This window comes from Gordionus sp. m RMFG-2023, chromosome 3 (genome assembly GCF_954871325.1).
Source record: "Gordionus sp. m RMFG-2023 chromosome 3, tfGorSpeb1-WG-v2, whole genome shotgun sequence".
Lineage (NCBI taxonomy): Eukaryota > Metazoa > Nematomorpha > Gordioida > Chordodea > Parachordodidae > Gordionus > Gordionus sp. m RMFG-2023.
Genome location: NC_088777.1, coordinates 1,533,886 through 1,553,850, shown reverse-complemented (window position 1 = coordinate 1,553,850; position 19,965 = coordinate 1,533,886). Strand labels below are relative to the sequence as shown.

The window sequence follows — 19,965 nt, the reverse complement described above, 5'->3', positions numbered from 1 at the left end:
AAAAATCATACAACTTTATTTATATAACTACAAAAATGTGATTGATAAATGATCTCTCATATAAATCTAAACAATTTGGATAATATATTTAGCGATTCAAGAGTAAAAATAGTAAGTATGCGATATATTATAATATATTTTTAATTTGCTTTGTTTATTAAAATTCCTATCATAATTATAATATTAAAATACTATATAATTAAAAATACAATATCATAATTGCTTGCGTTTCCAAAAAGATGTCATAATTATATCTAAAATTTTCTATCTAAATTTTTTGACGTATTATATAGATTTGTTAAAAAATGGCAAAAAAATTGCTGTTTGTAAAAGTCATTTGTAATAAATTGGAAGTTCTTAAAATTTTCTTATTTGTTGATATTTCTTTGTTTCATGTTATTAGTAGATTGATATTTATGTCAGAAGGAAATGAAGTGACACATGTGTAGTCCCATATTACTGATTTTCCAAGGGTCCAATACATGGTTGTCATACCATCAGGACTTAAGCCATCTATTTGAGATAAATTTGTGGACATAAAATGTTTTGGAAGGTGGGCGGCTGTTAAACCTTACTTTATTACATGACTTATTGCTTTGTGGCGCTACTGTCGCCCTTGACTATAAATTTGATACATGGATGTAGCTGTAAAATGTCACAAAAAAACTAAGAGGATACCAATATTAATATTAGAGTGTGTAATCATTTATGACTACCAAGTCTGTCAGATAAATTAAATAATTGGATTATTAATTAATTTTTTTATTTATCTTCATAAAAGCCAGTGAATAGCCATTGATCTATATATCTTTTAAGTAGAGGAAAGGTTCATAGGGAATAGAAAATAAAAAAACATTTTAAATGTAGCGGAAAAATTCCTCCATTTTTGAAGTTAGATAAAAAAAAAATAGAAAACCCTGATTTCATCTTACAAGCAAAGTTTTCTGATTAGTCAAAAATGACTGAAAAAGTATTTTTAATTTTTATAGATTACGATTAGGGAAAACATATGGTTTGGTCAATTCACTGATTTTAAATGTTTATCCAATATTTTTTATTTAAATAAAATAAGAATCCAGAAAACTATCAAAATATTTGATACATATGATAAAGTATTTTAGGATTATCTACTAACCCGAATAATTTGGAAAAATTTCATCAAGTGATACTAAATATCATCTCTGGGAAAAATTTTGCTATCTTCTACAAGTTTTTAGCATGTACTATGGTCCAGTGTATCTATAAATAAACCTGTCGTGATGTTCCGAACGTAAAATAGGTATTTTCGACTATAAGTTTTATATTTATTCATTCAAATTACAATAAATGTTTTTCCTTTATCAGAAAACAAAAAATAAGAGTTAGATCAGCTTTAATTCGAGTTAGCAATCATTATCAGTATTTTCATTGCAAAAAATAATTAAAATGGTTCAAACATTAGTATCTACTACTCACATATAGATAAAGAAGATTCTAACGATCATGGATATGAAAAATAAATTCCCTGGATCTTTAAAAAAAACCTTATTACATCTAACCTTAAAAAAAATAAAATAAAGAACTAGGTTCGTCAATTTAAACATTTGGAATAGATAATAAGCAGCTTAGAATATGAAGTGAATGATATTTACGGAATATATATAGAGGAAAATAAATAATTTATATATAAATGACTGAATTAAGTAATATTCGAATAAATTATGTTTATATTTATACTTTTATTAAAATTTACTCGCCTTTTAAAGTATGAGAAACAATTTATCGGCGGCCTCTAAATTGTTACCTTCTGCTGCTCAGGGCCACTGACACCCCCCCCCCCCCCCAGTAAGAGAAATCTTTCACATCTGAACAGAAAACCGGATCTAAACCATTATAATCTCGGTCTTCGCTCACTTCAAACCAGGCTTTTAACAACTAGGAAAATATCTCTTGCAGTTATGATTTTTTAGACGTTCGTGATTTTCAAATCTTTATAAATGAAAGGAACGGGTCATATATGATTGATAAAGCTAGTGTTATTAAATTAGCTAATTTTGACCATCTCTATTGTGGCCTAATCGAGCTTTTTTAGCCTAAAAAATTGAATCAAGCTTCTAAGTTGTTAACTTGAAGATTGATTCGACTATTTTTGGATAAATATATGGATACGCGTTGTTTTATAGTTGACTAAAGTTAGTTAGTTTAATAACACTAGATATAGCTGACTTACAAATATGGAAGACCATTGAGGTATTAGGGGCTTAATTAAGCTTTGAAGATTTATTAAAGATTTTCAAACTTTGGACTATGTTCAAATATAATTTATAATTTTAAAAATTTCGCAATAATTATAAAAATTAAATTTCGAACTAATTTGATACCTTTTTTGAAATTAATAAAATAAAATATTGAATAAATGATTAAACAAGTGAATAAACTTCAACTTTATTATATTAAATAATCACATAAAATTAATCAATAAATACCATGATATATATTCTTTTAGATATTATAATAGCTCTGATTATTTATATTAGACACCAATCATAAACGTTGTGAAACATTTTGAGCCAAGGAGACGCCGAACCAGCATAGAGTGAATCAAATGCGCGAAGGGAAGGAGTTTTATCACCGATATCATTCTGACATTTGTCACGATCATTCTTGACATTCCCAATAGCCCGAGATATAGGGGAAGGTATGTAAGGCCATTGCCAGGAGAGGAAACATCTTTCAGGATGCGGCATAAGGGCAAAATGCCGACCATCTTGCGAACATATTCCAGCTGTTCCCTCTATCGAACCTTACATATTATATATTTTAATTTTTTTTGTAAAAAAAATTTAATTTTCGAACGGTTCGGTTTTCAAAAAATAAATTAAGAGAACCGGACAGAGTTTCAAAAAATTAAATTTAAGAGCGAGAAAGAGTTTAAAAAATTGATCTCGCGGGTCAGGTCGGATAGTGACCGCGAGTCTTTGTGTGATATTGAGATAAAAATTTGGGTATTCAACTCCGAAGTGACAACCTCCCCCCCCCCCATCATTGAAATTTATTCCAACTTTTTTTTCCCATTTATTAAGGTACAATCCCAATCTTTTATAAAATTTGTTTAATAATTAGTTTAGTTTACAATTACCATTTGGATTGTATGGATATTCCATAGTGGGTTTCGAAAAAATAGGGTCTATATAGGAGAGTGGAATCAGCTTTTGATCTTTGATTCCCTGATATAGAGTATCGTTTTTAAAGACCATTTTGCCTATAATTTAAATTTAAAAAAATTTATATATTAATAGATGTTAAACAAATATAAATGATTATAATAATAAAAAGAAATGGGAGGGGAAGAACAAGAAGTTGACAGATAAGGTGATCCGCTGAAAGTAGATGCCAGTCCTTCTAGAAGGAATAAACGAGGTTCCAATTAATGAATGGTAAATGAAGTGGAATATAAAAAAAGACAGAGTTTAATGGCGAGTCTTAGAGATTTCACCACTAATTAGGCAAATTCATTACAAAATTGAGACGAATTTTAATAAGCAGAATCAAGAACCTTCTCCGTGAGCTATCCAACATCCTAGCACGGATCCTTCCATACCTCGAGTAAAAATGCAAGGGGATTCATGGATTTCGAGCCGACAAAATCGGCTTTCAAACCGACCAGAGTCGTTTGGCTTGAGTTTAAGGCCCGGCATAGTATATTGGTCCCTTAAAATGGCTAAATCTTTGTTCAAAATTTTTTAATTTTATTTTAAAACTTTAAATCACAATATTATTTTGTATATTATTCGCTTAAAAAATTAGGTTTCTATCATCAAATGATTGATAAGAATACAGAGTGTGAAACAAATAAAACTTCAAAAAATAAAATAAAGTTATTATAAAACTAAAAATTGAAACTAATTTTTTTTTTTTGAAAAACGATATTTTAAAGCTTTAAATATAATTATAACAGTATAGTTTTTAATTGAATTATTAATTCAAAAAAACAAAAATAAATTACTTTTCTCGTGGACAGATTTTTGAACGGGTGCTACCCAGGAAAGTGCGGCCATGAGTTGACAACCGTTGCAAACACCGAACGAAAAAGTATTCGGGTGCCGATAAAAGGCTTGAAATTGAGAACGGATCGTTGGGTTTAGAAGAATAGTAGCAGCCCAACCTAAATTATCAGTTTATAAAAATGAACATTTTTTTTCCTTGAGGATATATTTAATCCTGATTAATAGGAGAGCGTAAAATCCCCTTTTAAAATTATACGACCAAAAAATTTCTTTCTTTTTATTCTAACAAGGTAAATACTGAAAGGTTTGAGATAAACTTTATTAATTTCGTAAAATTTTAATGGTAAGGCTATAAGTCAAATTTTTGAGCGCGTTTTACCGGAAATAAATTCCAGCATGTTTTAGAATACCCATCTTACAAATTGTAGATAATTTTATAGTAAAGTTTTGAGTCACTTTTATAATTTATATGAAAAATATATGGAAAAATTAGTATAAATTATATTTATATTTAAAAGTTAACGATATATCTGAAATTCATAGGGTAGGTATTACCAAACATGATGAAATAAGTTTCCGGAAATCCGATTTTTTATATTTAAAAAAAACGCGCTCATTAAGTTGGGAAAAAAAAACACATTGCAGTTAACATACATATATATATATTTTAAAGATAATCAATTAACATTTAATTTTAAGCTAAACGGTAAAAAAAATAAATTAATTTATCAGATATATTTTTAAACACAACCAACCAAATATTAATAGAAAAGCGAAAGATCCGTGGATCAGTGAAAATTCAAAAAAGGACCAAATAAAATCCTAATGATAGGATTGGTGCAATCTTTCATATATGCCAATAGAAAGAAAGAAAGGAAAGAAAGAAAGGGAGGAAATATGATTTGTTTTAGGTCATTATTAAAAAAAAACCTTTGGCGGATCCCAACACGTCCCCGTAACTAAAGCCGCCCGGAAAAACGACGCCCCTAAAAAGGGCCGGGTTTAATAGGGCGTGGTCTTTCGAATTTTTCGCGTCCTTTTTTTCGTTGGCGAAAAGGAAATCGGTAATGGTCAAGTCCCAAGCCTCGAAGCCGGCGCTGATAATGAGTGAGCTCAACTCTTTATCGCCATTGGTGCCTTCCTCCCTCAGGATAGCTACTCTAAAAACTAATGTTTGTTTATTTTACACAAGATATGAAATAAATGTGGAATAAAATAATTTCTGTAGAGCATTATAAATAAAATTTTGCTTTTTATCCCCCGTTATTTTAAAGTAAATCCATCGATAAAATAAAGGAAGGCATAAATTTTCAAACCCCTGATATCGTGGTACATCGGTAAATCGGTCACTTCACCTTTAAGTGCTACATTTTCGAGGCTTTCCAAAGTTTTCGAATACCTCCTATCCACTTCATTCATGTCGAACGATGTCAGGTAGAAGCCAATGTTTCCTCCAATATTGCCGTTCCCATTTTCAACGTCGTTAGCCTTGGCGTGAAATCGGCTCAAAAAGTGTAAACTCTCCATTACGCTTTCGTTGTCCGCGTACGTCGAACCATTCGGTATTTGCATTTTTTCTAAAGCGTGGCTTAGCGATTCCCACCTCCGTTTCAAGAGCAAAAGGGTTTCGGCGTAAACTTTAGTTTGACCCGAGTAAATGGACACCTATTTTTTTATAGAAGCGTTATTAATAGGAAACGATGATAAGTAAATGCAGAAACCTGCAGAGATACCATTTGCATGGCCCGGTCCGGATTTTCATACGCTGGGCCAGCAGGGCGTTCATCAAAAAAAAAGAATATATTCAGGTTAAAAATTTGTCTAAAATAAAAGTCACTAACATGTTCACCCTGAATGGGTCAGCTTACATTAATTAAAAATAAATTTTTATAACTATTAATTCTAAAAAAAAATAATAATTCCAAATCTCTAGTTAACTTAAGAGTCTGAGTCGCGAGTAGGCTCAAGATTCTAGCTCGCGAATCCTTGCTCAAGTTTGAGCCATATTTATGACTCTCAAGTTTGGAGTCGTAAAAAACTCCATTAAAGGTGTCACAGGGTCTATAATAAATAAGAGCGGCCATCTCACCACGTGATAATTTTATATTTTTAAACTGGCATTTGTTATCGTAAATATATTGCCTGGGGTCCTCCCAAGTCTCGGACGAGTTGTTCCTCTTTACTCCTTTCGTGGTATTTACAATTCACGACCTTCCGGAGAATTTGTTCGGATTTAATGGGATCAAAAGGCGACCCATTTTTAGGGGCAACACGTTCGTAGCAATGCCCAATCACGTGACATTTGAACGGCGCCATTTTTTCTATCACTGTTGTGACGTCGTTCTCGGATACCTAATTTATTTTTCCAACAAAAATGGGAGTGAATTTCGCTATGATGTCCGAAGTAGTGTTGTCAAAAAAGCCAGATTTCAGATTAAGATTTTAGCTAAAATGATATTGAGTAAAGAATCAAAATTTGGACAAATATATGTGCCCAAGCATTTCTGCCTGCTATGAGCAAAAATCTTCGAGGCTTAAAATAATGTTATTTTCGCTAAAATCTTAATACGGACCATTTTTTTTTAAATCGACCCGAATTGATTTTTTAAACAACACTACTCCGAAGTAGTGTCGTTAAACGGCTCGTTTTGAGCCGATTTTTAAAAAACGATCAACTCGATATTTTATCCAAAGAAATACTACGCAAGCCCGAAGATTTCGCTCACAGAAGGAACAAAGGTCTAGACAAATCTCGAGGCTTAGACAATATTTTTTTGGCTAAAATATTGAGTTAGCCGTTAACAATGCGCTATCAATAAAACTAAGACAAAGCATGAAAAAGGAATATCATCATTATGATTTTTTTTTATCAAACTTGAACAACGATTCCCAATTCTTCCGCGAAAAGAAACGCCAAAACACAATCTTTTAAAATAAATAAATATATACCGATTAAAGTTTACTTTAAGTTTTTGTTTTTGTCAATATTCGCCGGTCTAGAATTGGAATGATCCACTCGACATTTTCGAAATTTTTGAGTTAGAAAGTGGATAATAGCTTATTTATTACCGATAACAATGAAATAAAAACTAGATTTAAAAAAATATTAATTATTTAGCAATAGCTATATCAAAATGGAGCAATAGGGTAATCCTATATTCGATTTAAAACTTTAATGTTGATATTATCATTTTAATATTTGATCAAGTGGAGCATTCCAATTCTAGGCCGACAAATATATATTTTTATAAAATTATGAAAATTTTTTTTAAAATCCTTTTAATGAAGGGTATAAAAAAAAAAGAAAAACCCAGAAACTCGAACCCGTAACGAATACCGGATCGGATAAAAATAACGGTTGTAGTTCAATATCGTAAAAAAAATCATGATATCGGTTTGGTTATGGCGGGAATGATGAACCAATCAAAAATTATCATTCTTTATTTAGAGGATTTTTTAAGATTCGCATCAGAAAATGTTGGATGTTAAGATCAGTTTGGAATAGGAAATCGGTTCAAATTAGTTCAGTCAGGTTTCCGAGGTCTGCTCAAAATACAAATATTAAAAAATGTCAAAAAAAAATAATTGACGGAATCGATATTTATTTCACCTATTTTGCTAATTTGAAGAGGGCTCAAAGATTTGAAATGCTCTTCTACCACGTCAATCTTGATATCGGTGGGGTGCTGGGCAGCCCAAGCCATCTCCAAAATAGTTATTAATAATCCCCCATCGCTTACATCGTGACTAGATTTAACCACGGGTCTACCGTCTAAAATAAATGAATAAAACCTCAATGAATATAGTATGACATAAAAATGTATTTTCTTATAACTATAATACAAACCATTCTTGGAAGTTGACTAAAGGGTTTAATTTGTATTAATACTCCTACATAAAACCTCAATGAATATAGTATGACATAAAAATGTATATTCTTATAACTATAATACAAACCATTCTTGGAAGTTGACTAAAGGGTTTAATTTGTATTAATACTCCTACATAAAACCTCAATGAATATAGTATGACATAAAAATGTATATTCTTATAACTATAATATAAACCATTCTTGGAAGTTGACTAAAGGGTTTAATTTGTATTAATACTCCTACCCCCACCGCATAATTAATGACTTAGATATTGTAAAATTTCAGCCTGGCCCATAATGGACAGCTAAGGTTTTCTTTAATATATAAGGGCTAGCTTGAGCCAGATCTCTAATAAATATTTTGAACAAGTGAATTTACATTTTGTATCTACATCGAGGAGGCTTTGATATTTATCGAAAATGTCCCGAAATTGCTGAGGATCATCCATGTCCGGGCACTGGAAAAGCGGACAGGAATCTTTATAACAGGTAGAAAACGTTCCAGAAAAATCTAGGTCTCCCGCGCATTGGTTTGGTCCGCCATCATACCCAAAAATGGGGTTCAAAGCGTTAAAACATTGTAAAAAAGCGGAACCCCCAATCCTGCAACGAGCCTCATAGTTGGGCTGAGAAAATGGAATCCAAATCAGGGTGCTAGGGTGTGCGAGGTCTTTAAAAGAGATTTTATTTAAACATATTTTATTCACTAAAAAAAAATAAACGTTTTAAGGGATTATATATATATTATATAAAAAAAATATTCTTTTTTTTTTGTGAATTAAATATTATTTTTCTTATCTCTCGTCAATACTTCTGATTAAATATCCTCTTATTCTGTTAATATTGTGTTCAATCTTACCTTCGTTTTGGTACAGTATGTCTTCAGCGTCTTAGATGAACAATATTGCATTTTAATTTTAACCATGTTTTTTTTATGTTTATTTAGCTCTGTCCAAAATCTAATAAATATATAAATTTTTGAAAAAAAATAATAAATAACACAAGCTAATTTTTTTAAATGTAAAGCTAAAATAGTGTTCTCAATCATTTTCCTTTCTGTGGTATTGTTACATTTTTTTGTTTATTTTAATTTTCACAAAACTTTAAAAAAAAATAATAGAAGATTTAGGACACGTTTCATAATTTTTATTAATTTGAGAAAATTTATAAATTTTAAAGGGTTTGTTTTTCAAAACTTTTTGGACAGTCTTACGTATTCTTAGTGTGTAGAAAATTCGAAGAGTTTCTTGGTGATTTATTAACAATTTTCATTGAAATATTTTGCAAAAAATAAAATAATGAATTTAAACTTCCTTCATCTAAGGGACAGCACTTAAGATCAGCCGTGAATTGTCTGGTTATGTCTGGGCATGTAGTGTAAGCTGAAATTACGACGGATCCTGGAGCTTTGACAACGGTCTCTAACCCTTTATCGTGTACTATATTCGATCATTTTATTTTCGTGAAGAAAAAATGAATAAAACTATCGCAATCTCCAATTGATTATAATTTTTCTATCAGAAGAGTTTGTAATCCTATTTTTAATTTATCTAATAATATTAATATGCCTTATTTTTTTTGTATCTTTTTGTAATTTTAAATTAGGATTAAGTTATAGGGTTCGCGGTTTTTTAGATATCGAAATAATCACCTCGGGCTGCCATAGTTAGGCTGTCCTTGCCCCCGTCAAACCCAATGCCAACATTGGCCGCAGCTGAACAAAGCGATTCGCAAGCCAAGTAGAGGGCCGCACCCTCTCCATCATTTCCTCGTCGGTCGCTTCCGTCTTTGGAATCGATCCCGTTTGCGAGGCCCTTCAATTTTTTGGCGGTTCCGGTGTCAGTTTCTGTTTTTGTGTATTCTATTCCTCCTCCAACAGAGCTCCCATTCTTGGCTGGCCACATCCAATTAGCGCTGGCTTTAATGTCCCTTCTATCGGGTATCTTAATGCAAGAGGCCATGTTTGTCATGGCTTCCCCGAGGGCCATACGAGCGTTTTTAAAAGGCTGCTCGCCAATCGCCGTTACGGCACCGCGCCAAACACTGCGATCAAATATTTTTTTTAAAAAATTAAGAACTTAAAACTAATTTCTCGTATCCAAAATAATTCAAGTCGAAAAAAAATGTATTACGCAAACAAAAAATAACACTTACAAATTAAGGTCCAGGGTAGAGTGGCCAACATCAGGAGTAGGTAGCATCGAACCGATTAGACTAGTATGCGGATAAGGGAAATGCGAGAGGGAAATTATGGCGGCGTCAGCTAAGGGAAGCTGAGAAGGGCCAACACATTGTTGACGGGCTACGAGACCGCTTACAGATCTATCAACCTTAAAGAACAGATTAAAACGTTAAAAATTTAAGGAATCATTATTATAGTTTAGTTATTACCTTATTCGTCAGAAACTGTTTAGAGCCGACACTGACTAACCTAAGGACCCTATCCAAGGCTAGGTCTATACAAAGCTGACTATCATCGTTAGAGCACCGCTCGTCACCATTTTGACACTGCGACTTCGAATCCGAAATCAACGTCGAAAGTGATCCGGTTTTCACTAGCGTGAATAGGGCAGTGGGGAAAGATGAATGGAAAATCTTTTAAATATTTTTTTTTTTGACGAAATATAAAAATTCCTTAATTATCTCATTTATTCTCAGAACTTTTTACTTTATCAAACTTTAACAGAGTCGAGTAAACCGTTTTATAATATTTTTTTTACTTTTCAAATAGATAATTATTTCCTTATTCCCAGTTTTTAAGGTTAAATTTCTATTTCCTTTGTAGTGGAGTTATTATTTTATTTATATTTAAGTTATGTCCAATATATAAAAAAAATTAAATTCTCGAACTTTCCAAACTTTAATGAAAATAAATAAATAAGTAGGCTATTTTAAATATAAAAATAAAAACATGCCCAAAATTAACGTATGATTTTATCAAAATTTTGAAACTTTTCGAATTTTTTAAAACATTATTTAAAAAGAAAAGAAAATAATTTGATCTGATAAAAGAGATAAAATTTTATGAAATGACGTGTATCTTTTATTTGTAAAAATGTATATGAATTTTTATACAAAAAACGAACGATCTTTAATTTTCAGAATATCTCCTAAAATTATCAACTCATCGTTTAAAAACGTCAAAAATGTCGCGAAATTTTCAAGGCGGGAGATTCCCAATTGCGGGAGGAAGATCTATAAGTGCTGACTAAAAGGGTAGGGGAAGGCTGGTAACCCAGTCAAACCCCATACAATCTGACCCTTTAAAAAAGTGTCCACGAGGAAAGTCATAAAATTAAAATATAAAAAGAAATAACATTCTTTTTATAAGATAACTGGCCATAAAAAATTATTTGCCATCTGTTGTATAAGCATTATAAGGATATATCATTTTGGAATTTGGTTACGGTGTATAATAAGTATTTTTATTTAGTAGGTTATAAAATTAACCTTTTGCCTAGAGGATGAGGATATGAGATCGAGGGGGAGATCTATGCATTTCGTACTGTCAGAACCTCTCGCATCCCGGCGTATATCGTCCGTGAAGACCATGCTACCCGTTCCAGTCACGTGACCTACAACATCTAAGCCGCATTTTTCTCTGGCACAAATTTGACTCAGGTAAACTAAGCTTTGATCGTCTTTTTTTTAAAATAATTAATTTAGAAAATTTATTGGATTTTTTAATTGCGGAAATAGGGGAGGGGGAATAGCGTTATATAATACCATAAACGAGTGTTAAAAAGTAAAATACATTATTTTCCTTCTTTCCATTAACTCAGTATAAAACGATGGAAATGGGTTATTAAGAGGTGTGACATAGTATACACCTCAAATTACTAAAGTGAGAAGCGATACACCCACATAAGATATACCCTCTATATCATTTTGAAGCACTTTCCTCCTTGTTTACCTTGGTTTGCAGGGTTGGAGACAATGCAATAAATAATATCTACCTTGACTAGGTGCGGCGATAAGCGCTGCATTGCTCTCTTGATATTCGGCAGCCCAGATCTCCAGAGGACCCGATGAATCATCGCCCAAGGTGAAGGCGGAAGACTTAATCAGGGCACCCAGAGGTTCCACCAATTCCTTCAGCACGTTTCCTGAAGAATAATAGATAGGAATCATTATCTCAGGGTATATATAAGAACTATTTATTATTTACTTTAAAAAAAAAATGTAAAAGCTAAACCATTGCCACCTGCTCCCTGATCATGCAGGCTCAAGAGAGGATTGTAATTAGCTCCATTGATGGGATCGCTAGATTGAGAACAGGCCCTTATAACTCGATTCATCTTTTGTTGCATTTCTGGATCTCCCCTTTGAACGGCGTTGAAATCGGAATCGTTCAAATCGCCGCCAGAGAATGTATTGATTGATGGGTTATTGGTGGGGTAATCAGAATGATTGGCCGATTCGGATCGATCCTGATCGGAGGAATGGTTGGACAATTTCGGCTGGTTTTCGTGATTAGAGGTCTTAGAGGACGCCGAGCCACCGCCAAGGCCTATCTTGTAAACCGGACCTCCTAATTTGACCACTCTCATACCTATGTTTAGCGTAATTTTTTTTTGAAAAAAAAATACCTAATTTTAAATTTATTGGGCTCAAAAATGATGCTAGGGGGAGTGGGAAGCTACAAAAAAATGTTTATTTATTTTTAAAAAATAAAAAACCTATTTCCGGCGGCAATTTATGGATTTGAGGATCGGGTATGCTTCCAATACCAGCAGTGAACATGATAGGCTTAATCCATTCACGTCTCTCCACCTAATCAAATAATGAGAGTTACAAACAGGGTTTAAATTCAAGGTATAGTATTTAAAAAAAAAATCAAATATAGAAATATTAATTAAATAATAGCCTTAATATTATTATATATATTTTTTCATTACATATATCTTTAACTTTGAATTAAATTAATTTGTCTCTTAGTAAATCGCTCCATTATAATTTATGAATCTTTATAAATAACCCGTCTATTCTCAATTTACCTGTCTCAATTCTCAGTTTATTTTCATCGGACATATCATACTTAAATTTAAGAATCTGGCATATTACAACCTTATCCTAATAATAAATTTTATATGTAGACTTTAAAAAATCTATTTTATAGTATATTTATTTAAAATATTTAAATCATTCTTATAAATATCGAGCTAACATCTTTGATCATTATAAGATGATAAATCTGATAAATATAGCTATCTTAAATGCCTTAATAAAAATATTTATATCTAGAATTCTGCACAATTTTTATTAGGTTATATCGATGTCTGATTTGTGTAATATATGTAGTGTAAATGTTGGAATGACTGAAGCTGGAATTTTTTGTGATTTTTGTCGGAGATGGATTCAAGCTAAATGCATCCCTAAATTATCTTCGAAAATGATGAAAGATTGGGCAAGTTGTAAAGAAAGTTTTATATGCTCATTATGTTATAACATAGATGATGCTTTACCTAGACTAATTAAAAATAGCAATATCAATTTTGCTTTAAATGAGTTAAAATTAGTGGAAATTTATTATAAAGTTTCTGAAAAATATTTAAAAAATAAATTAATAGGTGATGAAGATATTATTCCATTTAAAACAATAGAAGCGTTTCAACCCCAAATTTTATGTCAATTATTCTCCGAGATTAGCTATCGGCGATGGTAGCCGTTTCTATCGCTCGATGTCTTTAGCTCTTTATGGACACGAAGATGAGCATTTATATATTCGTCTTCTAACAAGCATTGAAATAATAATAAATTCAAAATAATTATGATATAAATTCAAAATTTATAATAAAACTATAATTGAAGAGCAAATTGTATCTGCCAATTATACAAAAATTTTACGTGTTGTTTTAAACATAAATGGATTTTCCCAGCTCTTGAATCTTTATGCACTCTAGAGCGAGAAGGTGTTCTAGAAAGTGAAAATACTCTAGATGGAGATTTTGTTTTTATAAACATAATCTGAATGTGTTCTAGAAGGAGATAATTTTATAGTTTGAGATTTTACTGGACTTTCCAAATCTATATATACAAATTTAGATGATGATGTCTTTGCAAATTAGAAAAAATTATTTGGAAAAAGGCTGCTAATATATTTGGGTATATCATGTAAGTCCACATGATATTAATATCAGTCTTCGAAGATACTTTAGCAGCATGTCCTTTTATAACTTTGGTGTATGTACTATATCCTACAACACCTGGTGGGAGGCAATTCGACATGAATGGTAGTCTTAAAGCTACGTTCGTTGAATAAAGGTGGAAGAGCTAAGAAAATCCATTTATATTTAAAACATCACATAAAATTTTTGTATAATTGGCCGATACAATTTGCTCTTCAATTATGGTTTTATTATTATAATAAAATTTTGAATTTATATCATAAATTCATTTATTTATTATTATTTCAACGCCTGTTAGAATACGAATATATAAATGCTCATCGTTGTGTCCATAAATAGCTAAAGACATAGAGCGATAGAAACGGTTACCATCACCGATAGCTAATCCTGGGAAGCATTGACATAAAATATGTGGTTGAAACGCTTTTATTATTTTAAATAGAAATGATGTCTTCCTTACCTATTAATTTTTCTTTTTAAAATATTTTTCAGAAACTTTATATTGAATTTCCAATAATCTTAACCTCATTTAATGCGCAATGGATATTGCTATTCTTAATTAATCATGGTAAAGCATCATCTATGTATAACATAAAAAGCATATAAAATTTTCCTTACAACTTGCCTTATCTTTCATAACTTTCGAAGATAATCTAGGGATGCATTTAGAGTGATTCCATCTCCGACAAAAATCGCAAAAAATACCCGCTTCAGTCATTCCAACATTTAGAATACATATAATAGACAAATCGGACATCGATATAACTAATAAAAATTGTGAAGAATTCTAAATATAAATATTTTATTAAATTTAAATTGTATAATTTTATTTTATTAAGTCATTTAAGAAAGCCATATTTATCATCTTATAATGGACAAAATAGCTTGATATTTATAGTGATTTTAAATGTTTTAAATTATAAATATACAATAAAATAGATAAAATAAATATATAAATTAAAACATTATTTTGATAATTTTATAAAGTCTACATATAAAATCGATTATAGGATAAGGTTGTAATAAATATGCTGGATTTTTAATTTTAAGTATGACATGCCCTATGATTCAACTAGCCCCTATATTAATTAAAATGTTTTGATAACTTTACACAAGTATAATCATAAATTAGTTAAAAATAAAATATTAATTACAAAATTAATATTAAATCCTTTTGTCTCGTATAAAATTAGTTATATCTAAAATAATTTAATGTGCAGATTTACACCATTAAAATCTATAATAGGGTCATGTTTAAATATGCTAGATTCTTAATTTTAAGTATGACATGTCCTGGTTCAACTAAGTTAAAGATAAAATCTTTTATTGAGCTGAGAAAATAAATAACACACCACTATAACAATGTATACTAAGTACAAGATATATATATAATATTTGAGATTTTTTTTTGGTATTTTATAAATATAATATTTATAATTGTAAATCAAAATTTGAAAAATTAAAATATTAATTAACTATTAATAAAAATATATAAAATTACTAAATAAAAATATATATATGTGTATTGAAGGCTCTAAAAAGAGCTCAATTTAATATTGAATATGTTCCTAAAAAACATAGTTATGTTTAAATATTTCTAGTTGAAGTTTTTGTTTAAGAAATATGAGTTAGCGGTCTTTGTTTGTTATATTAAAAAATTTTCCGCGGTACAATTAAAGTGTTTAGACTGGGAAGAAATGGCAGAAATATAAAATTATTGAATTTTGAATATTTATTGCTTTATTTATTTTTCCCGCTAGTTTAGAGGGTTCGAATTAATTGATGAAGAACTTGGTCGTTCATTAGCATGATTGCAAGGTAAAAATTATTAAATCGTGATAGGTTTGTAATCTGAGAATGAACAAACTAAATAAATTTTCCTAAAGTTTTTAATAATTATCGATCCTCCTGGCATTTTAATCTATATTTTCAAGATTAATTATGTGCAAGAAAGAGGCCTTAACTAATCTTTTTATGAAAATTTATATTTAATAAGGATTCGTGTAATATTGCTATTTCTAATTGATTTAAAGATTTTATATATATTATTTTTTGTCATCATAATGATGAAAACTTCAAATTTCTTACGTTTTATGTTTTATATAAATTAGTTTATACAAAATGAGTCGAAAAAATAATTTATGTTTTTTAAAACCCAAAAATCTAAAAAAAAAATAAGTAAACTGAGAATGGACATCATAACTCCCAAAAATAATGATGGAAACTTCAAATAGGATTATATAAGTTTGTACCAAATAAATTAATCCCAGGGCAAAGGAATTATGCTCGTTTTAATTAGTATTATTTTTGTAAATCTCTTGCGCCATCTAACGAAAATTTATTTATGCTTTTAAAATTTGATTATGGGTGTTATATTTTTTATACAATATATCTGTTTCATACATATTATAAATTTATGGATGAACTTTTTCTCCCATTATTTTAATTTTATTAAGATAATTTTAATTTTGGATAAATTTGATTTATATAATAAAACGTTTCATTTTATTTTTTTAAAAAATATAATATCTTAATATACAGGTATTTTTTTTGTCATTTTGTTAAGTCATCGTCATCAAAATTTATAATGTATTTTGTCGAGTCATCATTATCATAAAAAAAAATTAATATATTTTATTTTTATTGATAAATTTTTATTTAATTGTAAAAATGTGCAAGATAAAAAGTATTCAAAAAAAGGATAAAATTATTATTTAAATTGGTTTTTAAAAATTATTAAAAGATTATAATTAATTTCTTTTTTTTTAAATTTAATGCTTTCATTTATTTTATATGTATATGAATATAATAATCATTAGATTAGGACCCATATAATCATAATATAAGTAAATAAGTTAGAACATTATATAAATATACTAATGGTGCATTTAATATAAGTATTGTATTTGACACAAAAATTGCATAATTATGTAAATGGTAGTAGCATCAATAATAACAGGATGGAAATTAAATACCATTTATTTTAAACAAATTCATTACATTTTGGATTGGATAGTTACATTTGTGAAATAGATAAAGAAATTATTAAAACCAAATAGTCCTTAAACTATTGTTTGTTAAACGGCTCGTTTTTTAAAAACGACTAACAAAATATTTTTTAAAAAAATTCGGGCTGGGTCGGGTCGGACCTTAGAATTTTTTTTAAAAATATATCTAAATTTCGCCATTTTATGTTGAATTTTTTATGTAAAATAAAAAAAAATTGATTTTATTTATTGAAACTAAACGACATATAACACATGTCTCTTATTTTGAGTAATTAAAAAAATTAATTTTTATATTTAAATAAATTCAGGATGGGCTGGGCCGGTTAATTTTTTTAAAAAAAATTTAGGGCTCGGTCCAAGCCGGCAAAACTTTTTTGAAAAAATTAGGCCCGATGCAGATCACTAACTCCCATTTCCCTCGCCACTTGGTTACGCCGATAATGTCAAAATAATCAATCATTATATTCCGTTAACTTTAAATAGTCAATATTTTTTTCTACAGGAGGTAAATGATAGTAAGCTATTAGATACTTAGGTTAAATGCGTTCCCCCCTTAAAGAGAGATAAAAAAAAACAATAATTTTGTAAATCAACAACACAATGCAAATGTAATGAATTACGAGAAAAATTTAGAGGAAACATTGTGTATCCTTCCGCTTAAATCCTATTGTAAAAAAAATGGCGACAGCAAATGTCTTATCATTTTTCTCTGCTAATTTCGAGCGACATTTTTTTTCCGGAAATAGATTTCTTTTGATAAACTCATATTTTCCTTTTTTTAAAAAAAATACCGAACCTCATGTTTTAGTCCTGAAGATCGGTAAAACTCGGCCCCAAAACTCCTAGTAAAACCGGAAATAATTGGCTCCCCGAATTTGTTGCCATAGTCGGAGGCCCCGTCGCTCGCTTCGATCAAAATTTTGATAGGCGTGGCCATGTTAGGAGGATAGGCGTAATGGCGATTTTCCCAGGGGAGAGGAAAACCTTAGTTATTTATTTTTTTTAAAGGGATAATTAAAATTATAATCGTTTATTTCTGAGCAAAAACTGTCATATCTCTCTAGGTTGTACAAGGATTGGTGGACTAAAAGTATGGGGAAAAAAATTATCACCTACTCATTGTCCTATAAGAATTTAAGTGTTTCGTTCAAACAATAAAGCAAAAAAATTGGATAACATTCATTAAAAACAAAATTTATCAAGCATGAGGAATTTTTAAAAAAAACCATGCTACCAGTTGAATTACTGAGTTTTTTTTTAATTTATGAAAAGTAGCATCTTTCAGTTGATGTCCCGGGAAGTCTGCAAGATACCGGGTTTCGAGGGGTTCACAAATGATGATTCAAACTTGATCCATCTAAAACATTGTCATTCAAACCTGAATAAAACCTCTAAATAGGATCTATGTGAACCAGTTTGAATCTTTCAAATTAACAACTGCTCTTAAGCAACAAGTTTCCATTTTTTTGTATATTGCTATTTAAAGATGGTAGCAATCTATGTGATAGCTTTATAGAAGTATTCTCAGCAATATACCAATCTATTCTTTCTAGATACAGTATGGCAGAATCATGTTATAAAAAATTATTTGATATTAAAAAAATCTTAAAGCGTATAGAAGGAATTTCGATTTGTAGGTAGTAACCTCCCCTCAAATATTATACTGGAGGGTTTTGGTAGAGATTTTTGAAGGCCTTTTACCAGATTGCAACATTTATTTAAATATTTTTATTTTTTTGGTTTACACCTTAAAAAAGAAAAAAAAATTCCGAGTTATCTCCAATATTAAAAAAAATTTTAGCAGTATATTTAGTAATTAATTAATAAGAGGTATACATATTATTGATTACTTTATTGTATAATTTTCATGAACAATATACATTTTAAAGTATTTGAAATCTCAAAAAAATTAAACTCGTAAAACATGTAATTTTTTCATTTTACTTTCCTCTTCACTGCTCTATATTACATGTTAATAAATAATATACTAGAAATACCTTCAATAAGCAAATTTCCAACACAATATCCAGCAGTTCCTGCAATGACATGAGCTCCTCGACCCGTTGCTTGAACGTCTCTCATCCTACCACCTATGCCAGTGGCAGCACCAGGGAAAGGGGAAATTCCTTATTAGAAGAAATAAATTTTTTTATAACAAAACAATAATATAGTTTGGTTTAAAAAAATTTTTGCAAAAAAAATTAACATGTGACAATAATATCGTTTGGTTTAATTTATTTTTTATAAAAAATAAAAATTTAACATGTGACAATAATATCGTTTGGTTTAATTTATTTTTATAAAAAATAAAAATTTAACATGTGACAATAATATCGTTTGGTTTAAATTTTTTTAGCATGTGACATTATACCTGTGGGGAAATTATGCGTTTCCGCGGTCAATATAACGTGCAATTTTTGAGTCGTGACCTTATACGGGCTCGTTTTCACGTGATCACTCGGAATGTTATCTATTACGTCGAATCCCTGTATACCACTTTATTTAAAAAAAAACAAATCAATAGTTTAACCCTAAATTCATAGTGAAGAGCGATTCCGATCACTACATCTCATTCATAGTGTGAAAAGACTCTTTGAATTATCGCTGGGTTCTAACTCCAGAGGTCAACAGGTTCTTAGCATTCACTTTCGAGAGGGAATCCATTTCATTGAAATTAGATTCAGACGGAAAGTGCAGAGCTAGAAATTCCCAAAATATGCCTCTTTTTTTTTAATTATAAATTTAAAACAATTATTCTTATTTGAAACCTGCTATTATCGCTAAATTTTATGACGTTATTTTGGTTGGTATGCTTTTGGGTATCCATGACTAATTGCATTAATGTGAGCGGTTTGGCCTTTCCATCGATCACGTGTCTACCCTTGAAAAACCAATGCCGACTATGTTCACTGTTAGTAATGATGCATAACATTAAACGTTATTCAATTTTGACAGATAGTCGAGTTATTATT

General features: G+C 29.9%; 1 protein-coding gene across 1 annotated transcript in view; it reads right to left on the bottom strand.

Moving 5' to 3' along the window:
- Window positions 1–2,468: 2,468 nt before the first annotated feature.
- LOC135925941 (phosphoribosylformylglycinamidine synthase-like) overlaps window positions 2,469–19,965 on the bottom strand; it is a 31,585-nt gene continuing 14,088 nt past the window's right edge. Inside the window, exons 9-30 of the mRNA XM_065461539.1 lie at window positions 19,762–19,902; window positions 19,365–19,489; window positions 18,991–19,119; window positions 17,790–17,977; window positions 12,537–12,630; window positions 12,053–12,409; window positions 11,814–11,963; window positions 11,308–11,498; window positions 10,249–10,452; window positions 10,012–10,187; window positions 9,509–9,900; window positions 9,168–9,296; window positions 8,237–8,527; window positions 7,597–7,758; window positions 6,862–6,911; window positions 6,129–6,338; window positions 5,303–5,651; window positions 4,917–5,153; window positions 3,986–4,144; window positions 3,536–3,706; window positions 3,119–3,241; window positions 2,469–2,782 (exon numbers count right to left, since the gene is read on the bottom strand). Coding sequence (XP_065317611.1) covers window positions 2,508–2,782; window positions 3,119–3,241; window positions 3,536–3,706; window positions 3,986–4,144; window positions 4,917–5,153; window positions 5,303–5,651; window positions 6,129–6,338; window positions 6,862–6,911; window positions 7,597–7,758; window positions 8,237–8,527; window positions 9,168–9,296; window positions 9,509–9,900; window positions 10,012–10,187; window positions 10,249–10,452; window positions 11,308–11,498; window positions 11,814–11,963; window positions 12,053–12,409; window positions 12,537–12,630; window positions 17,790–17,977; window positions 18,991–19,119; window positions 19,365–19,489; window positions 19,762–19,902 — 4,303 coding nt within the window. The 3' untranslated portion in view covers window positions 2,469–2,507. The remainder of the gene's footprint in view (window positions 2,783–3,118; window positions 3,242–3,535; window positions 3,707–3,985; window positions 4,145–4,916; window positions 5,154–5,302; window positions 5,652–6,128; window positions 6,339–6,861; window positions 6,912–7,596; window positions 7,759–8,236; window positions 8,528–9,167; window positions 9,297–9,508; window positions 9,901–10,011; window positions 10,188–10,248; window positions 10,453–11,307; window positions 11,499–11,813; window positions 11,964–12,052; window positions 12,410–12,536; window positions 12,631–17,789; window positions 17,978–18,990; window positions 19,120–19,364; window positions 19,490–19,761; window positions 19,903–19,965) is intronic.